The following is a 22,923-nucleotide window of genomic DNA, read 5'->3' as shown; positions in this document are numbered from 1 at the left end:
TTAAAACAGTCTCACGGCACACTAAAAATCAAACACTGGAACACCTCAAACAATCACGGTAAATAGAAAATACATTTCGATTGAAAATGCACAAAAAAAATTCACGTAAATTCATCTGAAGTTCTAATTGTCGTAACTTCGCTATATTCCAATACAGAAAGACAGCACAATGTAGCTGTCATAGCACAATGTTCCCCCGTTGGACAGTAACCTTCAAAATAATTCTGTGAATTCCAGGAATTCATAGGAAATTACTTGTTCTCTTATAACCCTTGATTCGTGCTCTCTCACGACTATTGCACTGAATACTTGGGGACTAAGAACTGCGAAGCGCAAATATTCTTTCTCGTGGTGAGAGTGCATGCCGTATCCAAACCTATGAAGTAATTTTGATATATAAGTTCTGCCTTTTTTTTTCAACGTGAAGCATATGTGTGCGAAACTGCAGGCTCCTTGGCGTCGGAAGGTCGTTTTTTTTTGTTTTTTTTTTTTCACGCCGCTTTCTTGCCATTAGTTTCTCGAAGGCGAACGCCGCTCATGAGTTGTGTCAGGCACGGGCGTAGTAAGTGACTTCAGTGGCGTTGAGTGACGCAAATACTCCGTGTTATTTGTTGAATTTAAAAACCTGAGGTTACATTTACTTATTGTTTTCAAGCAACATTAGGATTAATAATAACGCTGCACTGCGCTTTTTTAGCGGAAAGAAAAAAACACCGCACGCACCCCGGTCGGGGCAACTGTATCGGAAAGGAGAAATGCGCGCAAACAGGACAAGCGCCTACCTGAGCGTTGGGCGTTACATTCGTCATCTGCTTTGTCACCATGGAAATGAAAAATGACTGTGCGTATGGCGGCGGAAATAGTCGCAAACCTTGATCTAGACCTCCTACATTAAAACATGCTACACTATAACCTGGCGCTAGTCTGCGTGCAGGCAAAATTTCGTCAAGCTTACTGCGTTAGGAATGCCTGCATTCATAATTTGAAAACGATGCTTCCTTTCGCATCAGGCAGTTGCGGGGGTGCACTACATGTTAACCTTCCATGTAGAGACTTTAAGGTTCCTAGGAAGTACCTGCTGCCTGAGACGCAGAATAGATTAATCTAAAACGAGAAGAAACAGCTCGATGCAAATACGCGTTACGCCATTCAGCCAATATATGTTTCATACTCCTACTCGGTGTGCCTCCCCCCCTCCCCCTTCTGTACTTATTTCCCTCTGTATATTTGTGCTGCGTCTCGGGCAACTATATCTACATGAGCGGCGGGACAAGTGCTGAAAACGCAGCGGTGATTGCACGGTCACCAACGACGGTCCGCTTCCACTTGACAAGTAATTTGCTCGAGTTGAAGAGAAGTGGGCGAAGTCCGTGGCGCCTAATCTAATGAGTGAGAGGTTGCTAACCCTTCTGTCGGCGCCTTCCCGACTGCGCCGAACTGCGCTGGAAATTTGTACAGCATTCACTACGCTGCGAAACGGCAGGACAAGTGAGCAGGGCAATGCCCTTGCCCTGCGTAGCGCTGTATACTTTACTATGAATAAAACTGAAGTAGCCTAGATTTTATGTCGGGAGGGGCGTTGAGCGTATACCGGTCGAGGGAGGGGCGTAGGGAGGGTAAGTAAGAGGTGAGTTCCCCGTTTTCCCCGCCGAGGATTGAGATCAGTTCGTGCGAAAAGTGTGGCATAACCCCCCCCCCCCTCCCCCAACACCCACCCTGTTACTGTAATGTGCGCACGTGGTAACCTGTCGTTTTCATTGTTTTGGGACTGCTCGGGGCATAACCATGAAATAAGTATAATCGCTACAACTTTGTGAAAGACATTGAGCGGCAATCACCAGAAAAGAAAAGTACTTATAGAGTGTCTGCAAAATTTCGCGATCAAATAGTTTCTTATCTTTAAGCAGAACAGAAAACTCTACATACTTTGAGGCACGGAGCTTTGGAAATTAGAATGGATGAAATGAAAAGGATTATACGGTAGAAAGTGTGACAGTGTTGGTCCAAAAATGTTAGCCGTGAAGTGAAGCTTGTAGTGAAGTTCTGAAATGCCTCGGAGGACTCTAGTTGTGATAAACGTCATCACGTCACGGAAATTTGTTTCCATATGTGGAAAATTGTTCGAAAATTGTACTGTCGATGAAACGGAAAGCTGTTAAAAATACCACGTTTTATAGGACGTTGCGTTCATTTTCTTTTTTTCATAATGAGCGATGCCCTTCCATTTATAGAAACATACAATATGTTTCTTAACGCTTCCAGTGATTGAGTACGTTTTTATGGCGCAACTGTTAGCGTCCCGCTCCTGCCTATCCTTATACTCATCCAGTACTATCCTGGAGGTGACCGCACGACCAGCGCTGTCGCTAGGGTAACAAGGAGTAACGAGGCAGCGAAATCACCGCAGAAAAGGGTCGTTGGTCTGCTAGCACGTGAGCGCCGTAGAATCAGATGTGATGGCACCAGCGGAAGAGGCATCGACCGCGTTAGCCACCACAACACCATCATCACCGACATTCAAACAGTGCGCCGTACGTACACAGCAGAAGGAATCTCCAAGCCAGAATATCCACCTCCCCCCCCCCTAAAAAAAATATTCAGCAGACACTTGAGACTGTTCACCTGTAAAGAGGCTAATCATTCTTGTCTCGCGGGTGAGACGTTTTGGAGTAATGTGTATGCACGTATTAAAGTTGTTTCTGCCAGTATTGCGCCATCTTCCGCGGCGCCGAGGGGAGTGGAAGCGGGTGCAACGCCGGCGGTGCGCGGCGCAGAGCGCCCTGGTTCGCTAGTGATTGCTGCACCGTTGGATGAGACGCGTGCTGAAATCATGTGCCGTCTTTTTCTCTGTACTATCGTTCGTTCACCCCCGTTCAGTGCTCGCCTCGTGCCGCGACGTATTTTTATGACCGCCGATTTTTACGACCACCTTTCAGTCACGCCGCCGCCTTTTCTGTCAATAATCTGTACCCTTATCCATTTTTTACTTTGTGGCAAACAGCGTATACGTCCGAGATCTCGCAAACCGGGTACCGATGGAGGATGACGACCGAGCAGACCACCCTCTCACTACTTTCTACGACCTCACTCAACACCACAGGCTCTCCCGACGCGCCAACCCTCCAGAGGCTTTCCCGCTGCCGAAAGAACATGCCGCTTCCCGACAGCTCATTCTCCTATATACACCCCTCCAGGATACACGCCACCCGCCCCGCACTTCGTAATACATTCCTCAGTGCAGACGCTGCGACCAGTGATGTGGTCTAAGAATACAGGAGCCGACCGTTTTTTGGTCTCCAAAAATTCGGACTTCGAGGAACCGCCAGTTGTCCCAAAGGAGCAATGCGTATGAACAGCGGATATTCCGGACAAATTACAGGCGGAAGTTCGATTTTCCGGACAAAATGTTCCGCGGCAGAGCCACGGTGCGACACCAAGACGACGTCATTTTGAATCCTAATCCATCTGGCTAGCTTAGGATTGGATGGGTATTGGCTTTACTCGCGCCGGGGTAACGAACTTTGATCTTGGAGGCCATAAGCTTGCATGTACTAGTCTGCGGCGGAAACAATCTCTGAAGCCGGAAACGGGTCGGAAAGACGTTGCCAACGCTTTTTCGTTGTTGTCCAATGTTTACGAAGCAAACGGGACGCTTGCAGAGATGCAAGCACCCATTCTCACACGAAGGAGGAATTTAGGGCAAAGAACCATTCGCTACTTCTTCAGTCCTGTTTAAATGAAATAAAGTTGGTTTTTTGCGACTCGCTTTTTCCTACTGCTCTTTCATTCGGACTATTTTTCGTTCCCCTCCAGGCCCGAAAATCGGTCGGCTAACCCGTACTCGTATCTAAACCCATGCCGTCCAACCTATAGTTAATTCCACAATCTAGGTGCAGCACTGTGGAGGCTACATTGTTTTTAACAGCCCGCCACCTCAGGGCGCCTTACTCACCGCGAAGGAAGCGACAAAAGGCGCCGGGGCCTTGCGGTTCCATTTGCCGAGAGGGGAGAAGGGAATGTCGTTTCAGGACCCCCTTCACGGGGAGTTAGGCGCCCTCAGTGGGCGCACTGTTGACAACAATGTAGCCTCCACAGTGCTGCACCTAGCTTGTGGTATGAACTATAAAAGCAGTGGGAGGGTGAACTTGCCAGCTCTGACCCGAATAGACGGTTAACGGGCGGCTAGACGGAGACGGCGGCTAGAGTGTCACGGGCAAGAGACCCCGCCCACGAACCAGGTCTTCTTCGGTTCTATACACGTGCACAGGCGAGCCGGTATACGAGCAAAGACGTGCTGGTGATATAGGTGAGACGAGATACCGCAGTAATCGGACGAAATAAGGAGACCCGATGACTTCGTCGACCGAACACTGTCGTCCGCAGAGAAACAGAAGCCAACCGCATACATCGACAATCAAAGCGGGTAGCAGGAATAACCGCTGCAATGATGTGATATCGAAGATGTTGACATGATGTATATATATATATAGTCAAACGTCACCATTCAGTAGTTTTGTGTAGACGCAATGTCATCGGGTGATGCGCAACTGCCCTGAATTTTCCCATTGTTGGGTGTAATCATAGCAAGGCAATCTTTTTTGCGCGTTTGAAAGTTTTCTACGAATTCGTACCTGAAAAACCGTCATTGTGATTCTCCCGCTTGAAGCTGACTTTGTTGGGACAAATGACGCTGTGCCAGCGCTGTCGTGAACTGGGAGGCGCGTCTGCGACTGGTTTCTGAAATACGCATGGAAGACATCCCCATGATTGCCAACACAGACGTAACACGGACGTCGAGGTGAAAGCCAGGGGGATGTATAAGAGCACAGTTGCCACGTACAGCATTACGAGCCACAGAGCGAAGGGGTTCCGACATAACACATTTCGGTGACCGCACCACTTGTGCGAATTTGGCTTTACTTTTCTGCGTGTGACCAACAAGAACAAATGATTGCACTGGAAATCCTTTGGGGGCCCGAAAAATACGAGGAGGCGCAAGCATTGGTTTTTGGAATGTCGCCAACATTGAACGTTCAAGGAAGACCTCTTTAAGAGAACTACGTTTGCTCGTCATTGTCGGTGTCGCAAGTGGTGTAATCGATTAAAGAAAGAACAATAAACGCTACCGGATGCTCAGGGAAGAAGGTAAAATAAATATAATTCCGTAGGTTGCTCAAGCTACCGCTGAACGATGAAAGGCACCAAACCACAAACGATGCTCGCGGCTTATCGGTGTCGCGAAGTGATAATATTGTCTACATAATTGGACGTGCCGGAAACGCCTTTGCCCGATCTTCATAATGAACACAGGGCCGGCAGGCAGTAGCTCCGCGCTCCAGAGCGCCGCCGGTTCGGATCCCGTGCATCTTGGAGCATCAGGAAGAGCGGGGCGCCGCAGAGGAGGGAGCTACCGCCTCCGCTTCGGCTCGAGACGCGGCTGAGTCAGCGGGGCTTTTCCCGCTCCTCGTACAACGCTGCATCCCAAGCAGCCAGGGATGACGACAGCAGACGCCGTCCCATCCGCCGAGCGTAGCGGCGATCCCATGCATCCTCCTGCGGCGGGCATCGCAGCCAGCCTCGCTCAGCTCGCCGATCGATGTCGAGAGCTGAGGCGGCGTGCTCGGGCGCTCCTCTTACTGCCACCCTGTTTCGACTACGGCGCCCGTCCCGACGCCTCCGCGAAACCTGACCAGGGATCGACGTCGCCCGGTTGGGGGCAAAGTTCTGTCCCGGCTGGATTCGGGCACCTTCATACGCAGCAGACGCCGTCGTCAGCGCTGACAGGGGACGTGGGAAACCCTGAGCAGGCTGCTGTCATCACCACGTCGCTCGAAGCCCTTCACTGTCTCCCCGCTGACAGCAGACCACGGGCAGCGCTGGGAACTGTGTGCACTTCTTGCAAGGCCCTGAGTGAGTACACGAGGGCGGCACTATGCGAGGCGTGAAAGACCGCGCGCAGGCCTTTCGCTTTAGACCCTTCCTCTGGCGGGAGTGTCCAAGTCTCCGGCGTTGACTATTACTGTGGTCCTTGCGCAATTTCAACCAAGTTGGGCAAGGACAAGCATCTTCAAATGAATCCCGCTTCTGCGCTTGCGAAGCACACTCCATTTTTATCACAAAATAGCTAAAGTGCAGACCTCGAAAGCTAAAATCGTCAGTGGCTTATTTTGTTTATTGCAACCTGAATAGCTCCCGTTTTGTTAAAACTGGAGAGTGGAGTATACGGAAAGGCGCTTTAAAGGTCCTATTTCTATTATTTTTAACTTATCTAGAATCGTGTTCCATTCTCCTTATTTTGACAAGAATGCAAATGAGATTATCACTGGGACATCAGCAGTTTGCAGTCAGAAATATCGAGACAGTAAGAAAGCACGAAAACCACGTGTCTGAGTGTGCGAGAAACGTATATATCGGAAGAGAAACCACTCGGTCGTTATTCATTCGACAGTCCGTTGAGTGAAGCACGAGGCATGTAACGGGTGGTGCTGTGCCCACTTTTATTTATTATGAGTTTATAGCTACTTAATAATGAAACAAACCTTAATATTGTAGAAGGCAGTGTTGCAAATAGCATCAGCGCCCTTCTAAAACTCTTGCCCTGCCACTGCTTGTCAGCAGGAGAATGACACGTAGGAGCAGCACAAACGTATATTCACTTGGGTTACATTCTGAGCTGCTCCTGAGTTAAGGAAAGCGACACTGGTGTGTTTGAGCTAGACACGAGTGGTGTGCGTTCTCGTTTGCGAAATTCCGGCCGCGTGTTCCGGTTAATAAGGCCTGCTTTTGGGAGCAGTCAGTTTCAGATTGCCTAAAGACGGGATCCTTTTGCCGAGCGAAACATTTAAGTTCGCGTTATGTGAGCACATGCTTTAAACGTAAATCGGACCTTGAGGGATTTGATTTTGGCGCATTAGGTATAGTTTACGGGATAAAATAGTTTACTGTATGGTTTACGGGATTTTATATCCCCGACACTTGTCGGGGGAATAAAATGTTTTGAATAGTTTTCTCCCTTTTGCTGAAGCTTCTATTATTCCAATTGATGTTCAAATAGTGCTAACTACTCGTGTTGTAAGTGTTAGCGGTAAAAAAAAAGTTCCCAGAAAACTAAAATTGGAGAAGGGTTGGGGGCCTTAGTGACGTACATACGTATGGACGGACGAATTGTTCACTGTGGTCGGGCACACACCACATTCTGCAATGAAATGAGCTTGACCTTACTGTCTAGTCAGCCGCGGGGACTCCCATGTTACCGCGTTCTATACCGCGTCGCAGATTTGTCCGGAGTATACACATGAATGGGCGAAGATGAGGCAAAAATAGCTTTATCCAACATTTATCGGTGGAATACAAAAATTTCGTTCGGTGAACCTTAGCAACCGCCGTTTTACACACGCTTGAGATAGCCTCAGAGCGATTTTTTTATTTTTTGCCTTCTTATAATACAAAACTCACGCCTCCTCGTTTTTTAATGATTTTGTCCTATAATGTGTATGCCGTCTATACTTATCAAGGATTCACTCCCTTTGCCCGTCTGCGCGTGCGTGTAGGTCTGCGCCTCTTTCGTGCGGTTTGGTGTAGCTTTTGTGCTGCCGACAAAGTTGGCGCGCGAGAATCACTCATAAGCGTAGTTCGTTATCTCGGCGCGCACGCGACGACCGCAGCCAGATAATTGCGAATTCCGCGAGCCGTGCCCGCTCGTGCTCGAGCAAGCACGGCCCGCTCTTTATTTCTTGCTCGTTACAGCTTGTGTCCAAGGGCTTCAACACGCGTGACATTTCCTGTTTGTATCTCATTCCCTTATCTCGCAATACTTAGTACCCGTGAAATATTCAGAATTTGCTTAAAATCGGTAAATTTGAGCCCGTGAATAATTTATTTATTCATTCATTTATTTGGGAGTGCTCACCAACATCACTAGGCCTTCCTTGGGTGGTGCGTGTAAATACAGCCCATACGTGTAGTTTCACAGGGGACACAACTTTTTCTTGAGAACAACCCTTATGTAGTAATTTAAGTTCTGCACAACGCCCGATTCCCGACTACTTCCCGAATCCGCACCGCTCGTGGCGTCGGAGATCGGCGAGTACTGCATCCATGCCAAACGCGGAGGATACGCACCGCTGACGCAAAGAGACGCAAGTTACTAGACTTACTGTGCTGCCCTGGCAGCCAATTTTTCGCGGGAAATCAAGTATGTCAGAACTGGAAGGGAAGGAAAGCACCTACGGTGCCGCTTCCGGCATCTCTTGGGAGTGTATACGACGGAAATCAAGTTTTGTTCTCGATGGCGTTCACTTCCTGAGCACGGATGTTGCCGCAAAAGGAGTAAACTTATCGGAACACTCCTGAATTAACGATGGTGAACGGACTTGTTATGCTGATGTTTAGTGTGCTGTCGGGGGAATGCGCGCCCGTCGACAAGTACAGGGGATCCAGTGTCGTCCGTCGTTTAGCGAAGTGCGAAGCTCTGTCGAGCGTAGCAATTGCTTCGAATTGCTTCCACTCGATGGATCAGCTGGTGAACACAACACACGACGCCGTTAATTGTAGATCGCGATAAATCCGCGTTACGCAATTCCTCGTTCGATTTTTTTTTTGTTGTCTATTTTCAATCTTCTGTATTAATTCGAAAGTCCGCTGAATTCTTCGCAATCCTGAGGATTTCGAAAAAGTTAGGTTTTAATGTGCATGCAAATTAAAAATACATTCTGAGACGTGGGCATAGTGGACAGACAAGATTACACAGTAATACTCGGAAAATTCATGTTTGAAAATACTATAATTACAAGGTAACGCTATGAAGATCCACTAATTATACCGCACAAAAAATACTGACATTAGCTATTCCGAAAGTATAGTTTCGAGAGCCTTGCGCTAAGGTGAAGGAGCAATCAACGCTTAGTACGGGACAGAAAGCTTAGCGCAGTTAAGACTTGATAGCACCTATACCTGATGGTATAGGTGCTAACTCCGCAGTTAGCGCCCATCCCGTCAGCTGTTACTGTCGCCTAACTAATCGAATTAGTGATATCCGCGCGTTGTAGTTACTCAATGCAGCCGCGCAAAATAACTGCTAAGGCTTATTAACCCCAATAGTTCTGATACGGAAAACTAACCTAGCCATTCAAAGGCCTGTGGCGTAGAAGATCCACAGGTTTCTTTTTTTTTTTTTTTTTTTTTTAGAATCAAAGGAACGTACGCGGATGGCCTGCAGACTAAAAAAGAAACTCATGTGAGTCGACTCCACCGCAATGCTCCTGAAGGGGGGTTTAAAAAAAGCGGAAACACTTCCTGCAAATTTTAAATAGTTTTTGCGTGAAATCATAAGCTGGCCCTCATCATTGGTCACTTCGAGATTATTAATACGCTACTAGAGCTGCTTTTGAAGTTTATAAAACTTTTAAGTGCAAAGTCGTTGAGCCTTATCCACTTTTATCTTTCCTGCCAATTTCTTTGTGGGGGGCTGTTATTTGGCGTCCCCGCCGTACCCCTCCATAGCTAATGCGCTATATGGACCCATTACTTTCCGCCAGACTTGCGCCGCTATTAGGGGCGAGTGTTCTTTTTACTCTACGGGAGCAAAAACGTTTTCCCGATCTTCCCTTCCTCCCCTTAACCCCTTCTCTATGCAACCCGCCGGGTTCAGATCCAGGTTAAGCTTTCCATCTTTCCTGTCATTTTCCCCTTTCTGTCTCCTCCCTCACATCTTCCGCTTTCTCCTCCGAACAGTGCTTTCAAAAAAATTACGTTCGTCACCTATTTATTGCATTGATTGATTGATTTACTGCCTTTCACCAATTCATTCAAACCAAACTGAAATTCGACAAATCTGCACGTAGCGAAAATGAGAAATGCTTGAATAAATGGAACGACAATGTAATGGTAGTGCACCTGATTATCGAGACGCGTAAAGCGTTCTGAGCTTGTCTCACGGCATGGAGGGTGCATGTCTCCCACGGTTACCATCCACGTTTAGCATCAGACGTACGTGACCGGTTGGCGATTGCGGCAAGGTGATGTCGCTCCAGCGCCGAGGTTGTCGCCTCCATTCAGAAGAGGTGGACGCGCGCATGCGCATTGATTCATTGAGGCCAATGATCGATCTTGATCATCTCACTACTTAGTTCGCGCACAGCACCGTAATTTGCACGCCACAGCTGAGAAAAGGCTTCTTAACTGGGCAGGCTGCACAAATCAGAGCTAATCCAGCCAAATTGAGGAAAGGTTTTTTTTTTTTTTTTTGAGGGCTCTGAATTGTTCGCGTTTCCAGGGGAAGGTTAGGGTTATTTATTAATAACTGCCTTCAAGATTTCCTGAAAACGTTTTAATTTAGGGGATAGTGAAGGTCCAAACCATATCGAGCTCGCCGACTGTTACTTTCGCAGGTCGTTTTAATTAGGTGCGCCCTTGTCTATCATGTGCCGAAACCACGAACCTCGAGAGAAACGTGCATCATGCGCCGAAAGGTCTCCACTGCTCGCCGCTCTGATTGTTACCTCCCTTGAACAAAATAGCAGGCTGCTCGGCTGACCCACGCGTGGGCATAGCCCTGTGGGGGATTGCGTCAAAAGGAAGGCAATTTCCTGCTAGGTGCGTGTGGATGGCCGTATGCGCCAGGTTCATACCCACGCGCGGTTGCACACGAGGCACATAGCCACTCTGGGGATTATTCAAGAATGGATATGATCTTCGAGCCGCGTTCCATCAATGCCAACTTGCTGGCTTGATCAGTTGAGAGGTTCATTGTTGCATTTCTGCACGCTAGGACTTTCTCAAAGGGAGCCTTTAACAAAATATTTAGAAAGATGATTGATTGATTGATTGATTGATTGATTGATTGATTGATTGATTGATTGATTGATTGATTGATTGATTGATTGATTGATTGTGAGGTCAGGTTTAACGCGGCGACGCTACACAGGCGATGAGGCACACCGCAGTGGAGGGTTGATTGATTGATTGATTGATTGATTGATTGATTGATTGATTGATTGATTGATTGATTGATTGATTGATTGATTGATTGATTGATTGATTGATTGATTGATTGATTGATTGATTGTGAGGTCAGGTTTAACGCGGCGACGCTACACAGGCGATGAGGCACACCGTAGTGGAGGGCTCCGGATTAATTTTGACCACCCGGGGATCTTTAACGTACACAGAAATCTCGAACAGACGGGCGTTTTCGCTTTTCGCCTCCAGAGATCTTTCGCTTCGAAAGATGAGAAAATACCGCAACGAAGCAACGCGTATGTGCCGGCCGGCCCGTAAGGGTAGCAGTACAACTCTTTTTCTCGCAAGAGGCCTTTGCGTAACACTGGGAATCCGTCTTAAGGGTGCGGGTTAAGGCAAACGCTATATGTTAGTGTTAAAGTAATAATTCACACGTAGTTGCAGGTACTGACATTATAAGCCACGTGTTTTAAAACGACTCTACTGGTTTAATATGCCACCATTTCGCGGCAAGTTACCCTTCCTATGGCTCACACCCAAAATTTCGGGTGTGATTAGTTACTGTGCGTACCTTTCTCAGCAACGACCAAAAGGAATGGTATGATAGTAGGCAGTGTTATTCTGAAAACCAATTATATATCTCAACTAAAGAGATGTGTCTGCGATGCAGTTTGTCATCAGCGATTTTAATTGCTCAATTATTTATATGAGGACTCAACGAAGAAACCTGCATGTTGGTCTCTAACGTTTGATGTGTCACGCTTTCGCCACGTACGAAAGTGCCAATAATAGAAGGCGCTAGTCTTCGTACTTTGACACCAGGCTCTTTCAATTGCGCCAAGAAAAATGTCTTCCCAGCAACTTGTTTGTGCATACTAGTGATACTTTAAAGGGGCTCGTTGCATAACGCCCTGTAGGGATGCACGGGGCTTTATGGAGATATTTTATATGAGACCCTAGGACCTCCATATTTTCATGGCGCCTGGAAAAATGGCGCCATAGCGTGTCTTCCTAGTAATGCACGCGTGTGCAGTGCGACTTAATGGAGCCTGGGGTATCGCAGAGCGATTAAGCTTTTTTTCGAGAACTATCACCTTGGAGTTTCCGCAACCTTTTAATTCGAAATATTTGTGGCTGGTTCTATAACATGTACCCAAAGGTTCCCTGTAATCGGTCTCTGAGAAAATACCCATTGAGGAATTCATAAAAACTCAATTTGAGTAAAATAAAGTCTATGACCGCGTACTGCTTATGGATGCTCAAAATGATCAGGGGAAGACATTTCATTCCTGGGTTTCGTGTTGGTGTCTGTAAAGCCCTTCTTAGCGTCCCCCCCCCCTTTTTTTTTCGTCGCCTGTCTTTGCTCTCGGCAGAGTAAAACAAGTCTGCCCTGTCAACACACGCTTTGTCAATACACGCTTGCCCTGTCAACACACGCTCAACACTCCTGTTGAGGGAAATACCACAAAATTCAAGGCAGCATGCATCCTGTAGTTGCTGTCCTCAGTGAGTCAACACTGACACATGAGGTCTTAGGGCTGCGGCACCTCATGAGTCGGCTCAGGGATTCATTGCTGTTCTGTGTTTGTCCATGAAGACATTTGGTCACGCCTTGAATGCCGGATTAATGACTGCCATCACAGCCGCGGAAACGTAGTACTTCTGGAAGTAATTCTCAAGGTTTCTTACAATTAAGCTGCGGCAGATGTATTTATGTACAGTACAATAAAAACTTTGATTGATTGATTGATTGATTGATTGATTGATTGATTGATTGATTGATTGATTGATTGATTGATTGATTGATTGATTGATTGATTGATTGATTGATTGATTACACCCCCCCCCCCCCACACACACACACACACGGTAGTCCCTTCCGGCACAGTCCATGGTTAGGCTTTGTCCCTGTTGATAACTGATGAAAGTATATCAGCCATACAGCTCGTCCACATTCTCCAAGCTGTCTGAATTTCCCCGAATAGCCTTGCCATAGTAAAGTTGAAGGGAGGCCATGTGTTTTTCTATAATGCGTCCTTTCCCGGATAGTGGCAGATCGGCTGCAAACTGTTTCCCCTTCTCGTTGTCCTTCACGTTCCTGAGCCTGGTAACCGTCGGCTTCTGGACGCGTCCAACACATTCATATTTTTCTCTCATTTTTCCGCAGAGCTGTGTCTCTGACGGCAATGTACACCTTGCTGTCTCCATCACCAATGTAAGTTGTGGGCACGAGCAGGGGTTTGTCTCTAGACAGAGCGTCCGAAGATTTTTACGACTCGTGCGTGTCCCATTCCCCAGGAGGCTCGACATAGGTGACCTTGCATTTACTCAAGCTGTCATCTTGTATCGGTCATCTGCGCGAAGGTTGCGAGAACACATGTCGCAAAACTTGATTCGAAGCGGAGCCTTTTCTGTGTCCGCCGATATTGCTGCTACGACGCCATGTAGTGTGCGCGAACGTTTCGGTTTTTTTTTTGTTTTTTTTTAATTCTTTTTCTGCTTACCGTATGCGCTTTCTTTGTTTCCGTTATTTATCCTCCTGCGACGGTGTTGTTTTCGTTTCTCGAGTTCGGTGCCCTTCAATTGGAGCTGGACGAGCATTCTCCCGTAGGGAGTCTCCGTTTGCTTGCCGTCGTGTGTGACCTAAGCGGCGCCGGTATATCCGACGCCGGATTTCGAGTGGTCCCGCGTAAAACTGCGCTGCAGCCCAGCGATTGAGACATAGCGTGAGCGTGCGTGTTGGGTGCGTTCTGTGCGAGTCGGAAAAATACTTACGCGAGCAAGCGAAGAGCGGTGCCAATGAAATCACGATAGCTATTAAACATTTTGCTTTTGCTTTTCCCGATAATCTGTGCTCAAATTATTGTTCGATCAGCATGGAGAAATAAGACAACCTGTGGCATGAGTTAACAACTCAGGAAGCTAACAGTAGTGAGGAATCACGCCGCTTCATCCATCTGCCGTCCATTGTGATCGCAGTTTCCAGCTACCCATCAAAGGCGGACGCCTCTTCACCGTGCCTCTTCAGTTCTTTTGCCGTACTATTGCTTACAGTGGTAGTAGATGCGTCTAGGAGCTCCTGTTTGAACGACGCAAACTTTGTTGGCGGTGAATTGAGCCCTTTGTTTACTTTGATTTACTTCAAAGACGTTGCCGTCAGTGTGCCTGGGTGTCTTTAGCACACCGTTTAGTGACACTTGCGCTTCGTCGTGCCGGTTTCCCCCTGCTGTTCTTGCTAGAACCGATCACCTTTAAGCGCTCGCTTTCTGGTCCGTTTGATGGACTGGGTTCGTGGCACTGTACACGCGAGGCGGCCTGCCGCAGAAAAAAAAAAAAGTTGCGAGCAATTACGAAGGAAGTTAAAATAAGCTAGAAGAGAACATTAGCGGCATATCTGCGGTAAAAAATAAATATTTTCAACAATAACGAATATTTCAGTACACATATTTCCTAATCACAGACACACGCAAGAAAAAACCAGCCCCATATTAAAGAAAACAGCGAGAGGAAAAAATAAGAACACACAGGCCGCTAACCTCCCTCTCCCATTTTAAAGATCGGGGCCCGCGGTACAGTTCGGCGCGACATTTAAACTGCTCTGAGCGGGCACTGGGGGCCGCGCTTCCGCGGGTTTGTGCGTTCAGTTTTTTCGTGTCCAAATTCAAAATTTCATTCTTGTTTTGGTGGTTTGCGCTCCACTAGAAGGAAGGCAATCTCATGGTTCAGCTGAACCATGATTCCCTCGAGTGACCAATCGATGCCACCAACAAGAAAATTTCGGTGAATCCCCGCAACGTGCATCCAATTTGACTCGCAATGTAATCTGCGCTGTAGCACTGGAAAACGCGGGACGTCGCCATGCGTGCATTGCCTGACGCCACAGCGCAGAACGAAGCTTTTTTCAGTCCAATCGTGTGCTCGACATCGTCATTCACCGAACTTTCATTGTTGGCTGCACGGGCTGGTCGATCGAGTGCATTGCGGTGAGGCTGGGCCGCGGGATTGCCTTCGAGTGTACCATATTAGACACTGAAGTAAATTTGTCAAACTCTCATTTCTAGGCGCACTGCGTGGCACCACTCACGTCATCCTTTGTTCCACTGTTTAGGGAAAGCCTGGGTCTGTTTGCAAAGCCCCCGTCACACTGATTTACAATGTCGTTTGATGTTGCCCGGTCTTTTAATTTCCCCCAATTCCTAGGTAATATCAATTTTTGTTTGTTCACGTGCACTTTACATAGGTCAAACACGCTAGCAGTCCTCTAAATTCCGTCCAGTGGACATCCCAGCGTGTCGTTACTCTCGACGTCACCGAACTTATTAGTAGCACGGTGCGAGGGGAACGGCGCTTTTGGACATACTTTTATCGCGAAAAATTGCGTGTATATCAGCCGAAAAAGATGAGAGCATGGCCTACACATACTATACTTTGGCATGATAAAGTAATTAGACAATGCGTATGACTCAGTGCCAGGTTCTTATTAATAAAATCCGCTCTTTATGTGCCTTCGTACAGCTTAGTGCGACTGACAGTTCAAGAATGGTGCTCAGTGAAAGCGTTGAACAGCATGGCTCCGCTACTTCAAAAACAACTCAACCCAGTTGACGGCTCCGCGTCTCTGAGCTGTCGCTACGCGAGGTTGTCCGTTTTCCTGTTAGCTCATCGCCGGGTTTCCTTCGAGCGAGCTGGAGAGGGCTGCTTTGAAGGCTGTTGAAGGGGCTCGTTGAAAATAACACGGAAATAAGAGTTGGCAGTCAAGAAAACCTCGGAAAGCAAAGGGGAGGATGTGGTAGGTCACTGAAACAGATAAAGAATTTGGAAAGAAAGAAAGAAAGTGGAGAAAAAATGCCCGCCAGGTGGGATCCGAACCCACGACCTCCAGAATGCCGGTCTGGTGCGATAACCACTACGCTACCGGCGGGACGATTTTCCCCTCCACTTTCTGGGGTATTTATGTTTAGGTATTTTTGTTTCCTCTGCTTGGGGGTGGTAGCCAGCGCCCACTCGGACTACTCGGGGTGAAGGGGACCTTCTTTTTCAATTCTTCGTCAAATGTTTCAATGACCTACCACATCCTCCCCTTTGCTTTCCGAGGTTTTCTTGACTGCCAACTCTTATTTCTATATATATATATATATATATATATATATATATATATATATATATATATATATATATATATATATATATATATATACAGTTATCTCTCGTTAACTCTAAATCTGCTGAAAATTGCGAGATAAGCGGATTTTCGAGTTAAGCGAAATACGGACAATTTGTGGCCAGGTCACTACGAGCTCATGTTGGTAGCAAAACCTCCGCTGCAGGGGGGGAGGGGGGTGCTTTCGTTGTAAAGGAAAAAACTTTCCCAGGAAAAACGAATTTTTATTATCGCAGAAGAAAGAACTGCGTGATCCTCGGCTATTTCACGTTCGCATCTGGTCCCAGAAAAGCGGTCTCGATCTGCTCAATGCACCGCATCAATTGTTGGTCGCCACCGCTACATTCTACCTTGTTGCGAAGCGGGCGCAACGTCTTTGTTGTTTCTGTCGTTGTAGGCACTTCTCGAGGCGCTCCTCTTCGTCCTCATGATCAGCTGCACCGTCCATAACTCTCTTCAAAGATGTAGGCGTCGGGCAGCATTCCGGTGACGGGAACAGACAGCATAACTTTTTGCTTCGCCTTGCCCTGCCTGTCACGCGCAGAAACTAAACACGTATTATCTGCTGTGGCAGTCACGAGAACGACATTCGGAACCAAAAGTCGAACCGTCTCCTTGTTACAGTATCCACATAATCCTGTTTGTTTTTCGCCTGACCAATGCCACAAACTCTACCTGTGGAGGACTGCAAGGAAGGGTATATCAAATGAATCTTAGTATGTACACTTATTGAGCTGCTTCGTGGTACACCAGGAAACGTTTTTTCTAGCTTTTAGATGGCATAGGTGTTCGTTCACCAAGCCGTTTTTAGTCGGGTGTTGCTCAGCACAACTTATTTTTATAGCCTATTGTAAGTATTTGGGATGTGGTCGCACTGGAAACTTGACGGGGCTCTTTGAGAAATCGTGTGAAAAAGGGATCTGAAACTTACCACGGCCGCCGTATTTCCGTATATGTTTTTTTTTTTTTTTGCCAATCGGTTTTCATGTGCTTTGGCGTATCACTCGCTCAAAATTCACGGTGCCACAAAAAGTGGTTTCTATTAAAGCAAGGGTAACTTACACTTGTAATTTACACCTGAACTACTTCGTTTATTTTAAGCACTCAGTTTCTGTAGTTTCTGTCTGCGTTTGCGTTTACTCCTTACACTCAGACGGACGCTTACGCTCAGACGGACTGGCTAATCAAATACGTTGACGATAACAGTGGTGACGTGTAGCAGAAAAAAACTAGTAATTATATATGACTTTCATTATTTTAGCTCTTTCTTCGTGTATCAAGGGAAACGAAAGCTTTCGTCTCTTTTTATACGACTCTGAATATGGTTATGAACCATGCATGCTGTCAAACTGCTGCGGCTCATACATAGATATAGTTGGCGCAATTTTTTTTCTCGGAATTTCTTTTGGGAACTCTTTTTCTGAGGACCTGGCAACCCTGGTGCAATGATGCAAAGTTTGTAAAGTTAAAACATGAGAGATTCTGAAAACCGGAAGGGGGGGGGGGGGGGGGGGTAGTCTTAGAGGATGCATCATTTCGAATGGATTTCGTCCTTTAGTTTGCTACGCACACTAAAAATATGTTCGTTGGTGTCGTCACAATGTATCTAAATGGCTAGTCGCTGCGTACTAGGGCGGAAACTGAACTAAGAACGCCGCGCTGTAATACGAGCCAAGGCGCGAAAATAAGAAATCTGGACTGATATTACGCAATGCAAAACTTCATAGCTGCAGGGCCAAATGCCCTAGCGCCGACCACATTTTTAGAAATTAATTCCCGTGCTGGTCCACGCCGTTAGCCTACTCTCCGCTGTAGATCGCATCGCATTGCACGCACACTCACGTGCGTTGTCGTTTTTTTTCAACGAAGCTGTTAGCCTCTCGTTGGTGTGAAAAGTTTCGTGTTATAAACAAAAAACTCAGGCAGGACCGCGCAGTTCTCGCCCAAGACGCCGAGCGCACCCGCCAGGCTAATCAGGCGTGCAGCATAGAGCTCAGTATTCGTGTAACGAAAAATCTGAGCACGTATTGGAGCAGTTCTAGGGAACGCGTATTATATAAGCGATCAATTCAACACTTTCCCGAATCGTATCTATAATTATAAATCCAGAAAGTGCAGTTAGAGTTCTGTTAGAAGTAAGAAATGAAGGAAGCTCACACCAACGCATATGGACTTGAAGGTAGCGAAGCTGTATACGCAACCTTAACGACCATCACGAAGGCTTAAGTCCATGAAAGCAGCCGATTTGCTTTGTCTTCGCTGCCCTGCCGTAACGACCTTTACTCCATCATTGTTGCTATAAGTGTGAGCTTCTTTTATTTTTTTAAGTGTGAATACACTTTATAAGCGACCCCAAACCATCCACCGCCGGCGGCGGCGTCGGCGTCCGCAGTGCTCCTCTATAAAGAAACAGCATCCGGCGCCAGGTTTCGATCCGCGGACTTTGCGGCCGCAGCGCGACGCTCTACCGATCAAGCCACGGACGCGACGGTGATATCAGTGTTGACGCGCCTTATATCTTTAACGCATTCAAACTACGTCGTCAGCGGCGTGCGTTGGCGACTCAGCGGCGTTATAGCGGCTTGATAACTGCGTGGTGTACACGTGATACTACAAACCCGATGGAAGAGATGGAAGAGAAGGCGGCGAGGCGGTGGGCTGCGGGGGCCGAGCGCAAGCGCCGCAAGTGGGCCGACAACCGTGCATTCGCACTTTCACATTCTCCCCCTCGGGGAAATGCGGGGGAATTTTTTTCTTTGGAAGTGATGATCATTGGACATCACCTTAGATGGGCGCAGCCCTGTCGTGTCTGTCTCGTTCCGAGAAGTGTTGCCACGATTACGGCGAACGTTGGAGTTTTTTTTTTTTTTTTACAATCTTGGCCAATCCCCCTATGCGGGTATGCTTGGCTTGAGAAACATGCGCCGGGGACGCTGGGTGGTCGCCGCGAGGCTCGCACGCACGAGCGCTCGGCATTTTTGTTTTTAGGGCGCAGCCCTTTGTCGCCCGTCTCTGGGCTGATCCGCGTCGCCGTCGTCGTGACCGAGCGAACGATGGGAAGACCACCTAGTGAAAGAAAAAGCGAACTATGGGAAGACCGACGAGTGAAAGAAAGCAAAGGAGGAGAGTGTCGCAAAATTGGTAGGGGAGGGCGGTTTGCCGTGGCGGCGCGAGCCAGCGCTCTCAGAAAGTGTGAGGTAGGGGAGGGGAGGGAGCAGTATGCTGTTTCCGCACGAGGCGCTCGACGGCGCAACGCTTGGCGAAAACGTGAGGGGGGCGTGCGCGTGTCTACGATGTGCGTTCGCTTAAGACGTGGGTCGCGGTCCCTTCCTGAGACGCACTTCGCGCCGCTGACGCAGAGGCTCATCATCGCTGCCGTCGAGAGAACTCACGAGTGAGTGCTGCCTCAGCGCACTGCTGCTGCACCCAAATATCGCATTAGCTCTTTCGTTACCGCGCCTATCAAAATCGTTAAATTTGAACGATACCTTTGGAGCCCCTTTTCATAGACTTCCAGGCGTTTCTGGAACCAGTAAAGGTATTCAGAGCTATAGCTTAGAAAATGCCCTTTCAAAATCAGTTTTGTTTTCATTTTTGCAACAAAAACGTGATTTTTGACATGTGTTTGCATCACCTAGGTGGGGAAAAGGGGCGGGGTCATCGGGCGTCACTGCAACCAAAGAAGAAATCGTGCCACTCGTAATTACCATGCATCAGCGTTTGGTTTTTATTATCAGGGCACGAATGGTGAATAAGAAGATGATTTTCAATCGTCAGGTTTGCACTACAGTAATAATCCCTGAAATCGGCTGAAAATATCAAAGAGTGCCTGTTTGCAAAGTTAATGATTTTAGGCAGTTCTATTGCCTTTGCGCACGTTTTTCTAAGCTGTGTTGTAGTTCTACTCACCTCAGGACCATTCAAAAACAGTTTACAACAGTTTCGGTTTCGTTTCTGAATCGCAAAATTTATATTTCGCGCTACTACGCAGTTATGAGGAGGATGATGATGATGATGATGATGATGATGATGATGATGATAACTTTATTTTGCCAAAAAACTGTGTGAAAGGAGGAAGGGGAAGTGGGAGCCTTCCTAAATTCCTCCCCCTCAGATGGCGGCCTGCAGCCCTAGGGCGCAAGCGGCATCTTCGGCCAGTTGGACGACCTCGACCTGTATTTCGGGGTCGGAGCTAAGCAAACAGGTCTCCCACTACTCCGCACTGGTAATTCGTAAGCATGCTCGTATAGTTCGTGGCTGAGCATCACAAGCCCAAATCATGTGAGTCAGTGTGGCTAGCTGGGTGCACCACTTGCATTGGTCATTATAAAGGTAGGGATAAATGTGGCTCAATAGTGCAGGATTGGGGAATTAGCCTGCAGCTGACGCCAGGCTACAGATTGACGTCTGTTGAGCGTGGGATGCGCTGCGGGATATTTCTGGTGCTCCATGCGATAGTGTTGAGTGATGTCCCTGTAGATCACTAGCCTGTCCCTAGCCCCCGGGTCCGAGCTAGCAGCTTCCGGGATTCCCCTGACGATACGCAGTTACTCAACTTCAAGCCTACCTGCCATGGCGCCTAAAGCGTCCGCTACTGATCCTCGGGAAAAGCATGCCGCTTCTGATTTTATCCCACCCTAACCCTAATTTCTGCTATAAGAACTTCCAAAGCAAGTCAAAAGATATATCACTCAGTCGCCAGATATCAGTTCTGACGAGGAGAGCTCTTCAATCCGGCCTTGCACACCGCCAGCTGTTTGCCTGCCAGTTTCGTTTCCATACGAGGGCAGCGAGGGCGAGGGTATCTCCGTAGGTCTAGTATTGCTCCTTAGTTAAACTGTCTATTGGGACGGAGTCTCCAATAAGTTTTGTACTGTTTCATTTCCAAAAATTTAGGTGGCGCTGCAATGCAGAAGGCTCATCTATTTTTATCGCGCAACAGCTACTCGTTCAAACTTTGCAGGGCACGTTTCTAGCGCATCGCACCTCATTTCTGCAAGCAAGGCTACAATAGCAACCCAAAAGGTGATAATGAAATGCAAGTTAATGTTTCGAGAGATAACTGACAGTGCACGTCAACAAGCATCAACCCCGGAGTTTCGTTTCAACTCCATGCATGTCTTTCCGCATCGCGTGCTTGTCCCGAATACTGTGCTGGCCGTAAATGCCATATCAGTCATAAACACGTGGGGACAAATTGGTGCCTCTGATAATGTCAAACCGCCAGATTGCTTCCAAGAAACCACCCGAAATTGCACGTTTTGAAATGGAGGTTGGACTTCACCGTATGGCACGGACGAAACCGTTGGGGGGTAGAGGTATACATCTTTGCTGCAAAAGTCTCGTGTCTTTTAAGCACAGAGCTCTCTAGCGCGAGGCGTTGGAAAACGAGTGTCCCGGTGTGTTCCTTCGGTACGCGTTACGTTCCAGAGCGAGGCGTTGGAAAACGAGTGCCCCGGTGTTTTAGCACCGTGACTACATGAAACGATGACGACGACAGGAGACACTGACAGCCCAAGCCCCTAAGGGGCTTCGCCCCTAAAACCACACAACAAGCATCGAAACCGCAGGATGGATTATAAGGCGCCAGTGAGCAATGGGACCCCCCCCCCCCCTTCCCCCACGCGTTCTGGTAAAGATTAGGTTGCAGTTGCTCTCTCGAAAGAGGAGGGGAGTTGACGTAATTCGAGGGCTATAGTGCACATTCGTCAGGCTAGGCAGGACCCAGCAGTTCTCGCCCAAGACGCCGAGCGCATGCGTCAGGACCCAGCATTTGCCGCCATAGAAGCCGAGTGCAAGCGACAAGCCCGCCGAGACAAAGGGGAACATTTCATAGCCTCCCCCATCAGCATGTGTTATAGTGGTTTGCAACAGCTGCGCTGGACATCCACTTTCTCAGAGCGGGATGGCATCCTTTTTTTCCTTTTTTTTTCTTTTTGCACAGTGCGAGTGTTTTCTTTTTCCGCGAGACCACTCTACTGCACTGCAGTCTGCTTCACTGCAGAGTACCTAAATGACCAGTTATGTGAAGGTCATTGACGAGGATCTATCTGGCTCAAAAAATGCAGTATGCGCTGGAACATTTACAGAATGCAAGCGCGGCGTTCAGCATTGCGCGATATCACAGCGCAGACAGCATTTTCTGGGTCAAATGGTATCTCGCCCTCGTTCCGCACTCTCGGACGCAGCGATTAGCTAGCTAGTCAAGTTACGTGTAACGAAAGCGGACCAACGCTTTACAGATGAGATGAAAGCCTCCTTATCAGCCCCGGGTTTCCTCCTAACGCGATTGCACGTTTCGTCTCCCTATAGCGACATGTCCTGATAAAAAGAAAAAAAACATTAGCCCAGTTTTACTGACTTAAGGTGACGAACGCTGACGCTAACAGCGAAGTTGGTGCCTGGCGTTCCCTAGTCGCACGTCTAGCGCTTCGTAGAAGCTCTCAAAGCCAGCAGGACGATTCCTGTTCGCGCCAATTCATTTTTGCCGTGTTCCACTGCTCGAGCCATATACTGGAACCTTTTGTTATTTTTGAACTTGGAAAATTGCCACGAGGGGGCGCCGCGAGCTCTGTTTGTTTTTCCCAGCGCATTTTTTTGTTTGCTTTTTGCAAAAATAAAGCCGTTATGTGTTTTTAATTAAAACAACAATCCGAATATCACTTATGTATTGATACCTTGCCTGAAATATGCTTAGTGTTCTCTTTTTGTTCAACAACGTTGACAAGTATACACATGGCCACCAGATTTGGTAGTTTAGGAAAGCTTTGCCTATACAAGTGTCTCGTTCCATCATCCTTTAA

The 22,923-nt window shown here is 47.7% G+C and overlaps 1 protein-coding gene and 1 non-coding gene across 3 annotated transcripts in view; one reads left to right on the top strand and one right to left on the bottom strand.

The window, feature by feature from the left end:
• Stumps (DBB domain-containing protein stumps) overlaps positions 1-22,923 on the top strand; it is a 144,225-nt gene that overhangs the window by 53,566 nt on the left and 67,736 nt on the right. The window contains exon 1 of one of the 2 annotated variants that reach the window (XM_077679585.1): positions 5,481-5,910. The exons of the other annotated variant lie outside the window; for it this stretch is intronic. Within the exon in view, the coding sequence (XP_077535711.1) occupies positions 5,496-5,910 (415 nt within the window). The 5' untranslated portion in view covers positions 5,481-5,495. Of the gene's footprint in view, positions 1-5,480; positions 5,911-22,923 lie in introns of those variants that run through there. 2 annotated transcript variants of the gene reach the window in all.
• On the bottom strand, positions 15,808-15,880 carry Trnaa-ggc (transfer RNA alanine (anticodon GGC)). The gene has a single exon. It is a non-coding gene; the product is annotated as a tRNA-Ala (tRNA).

Source organism: Haemaphysalis longicornis, unplaced genomic scaffold (assembly GCF_048455015.1).
Source record: "Haemaphysalis longicornis isolate Haplotype H1 unplaced genomic scaffold, Haemaphysalis longicornis Haplotype H1 scaffold_1, whole genome shotgun sequence".
NCBI lineage: Eukaryota > Metazoa > Arthropoda > Arachnida > Ixodida > Ixodidae > Haemaphysalis > Haemaphysalis longicornis.
Note: the sequence above shows the minus strand (reverse complement) of the source record. Positions and strands in the feature narration are given on the sequence as shown.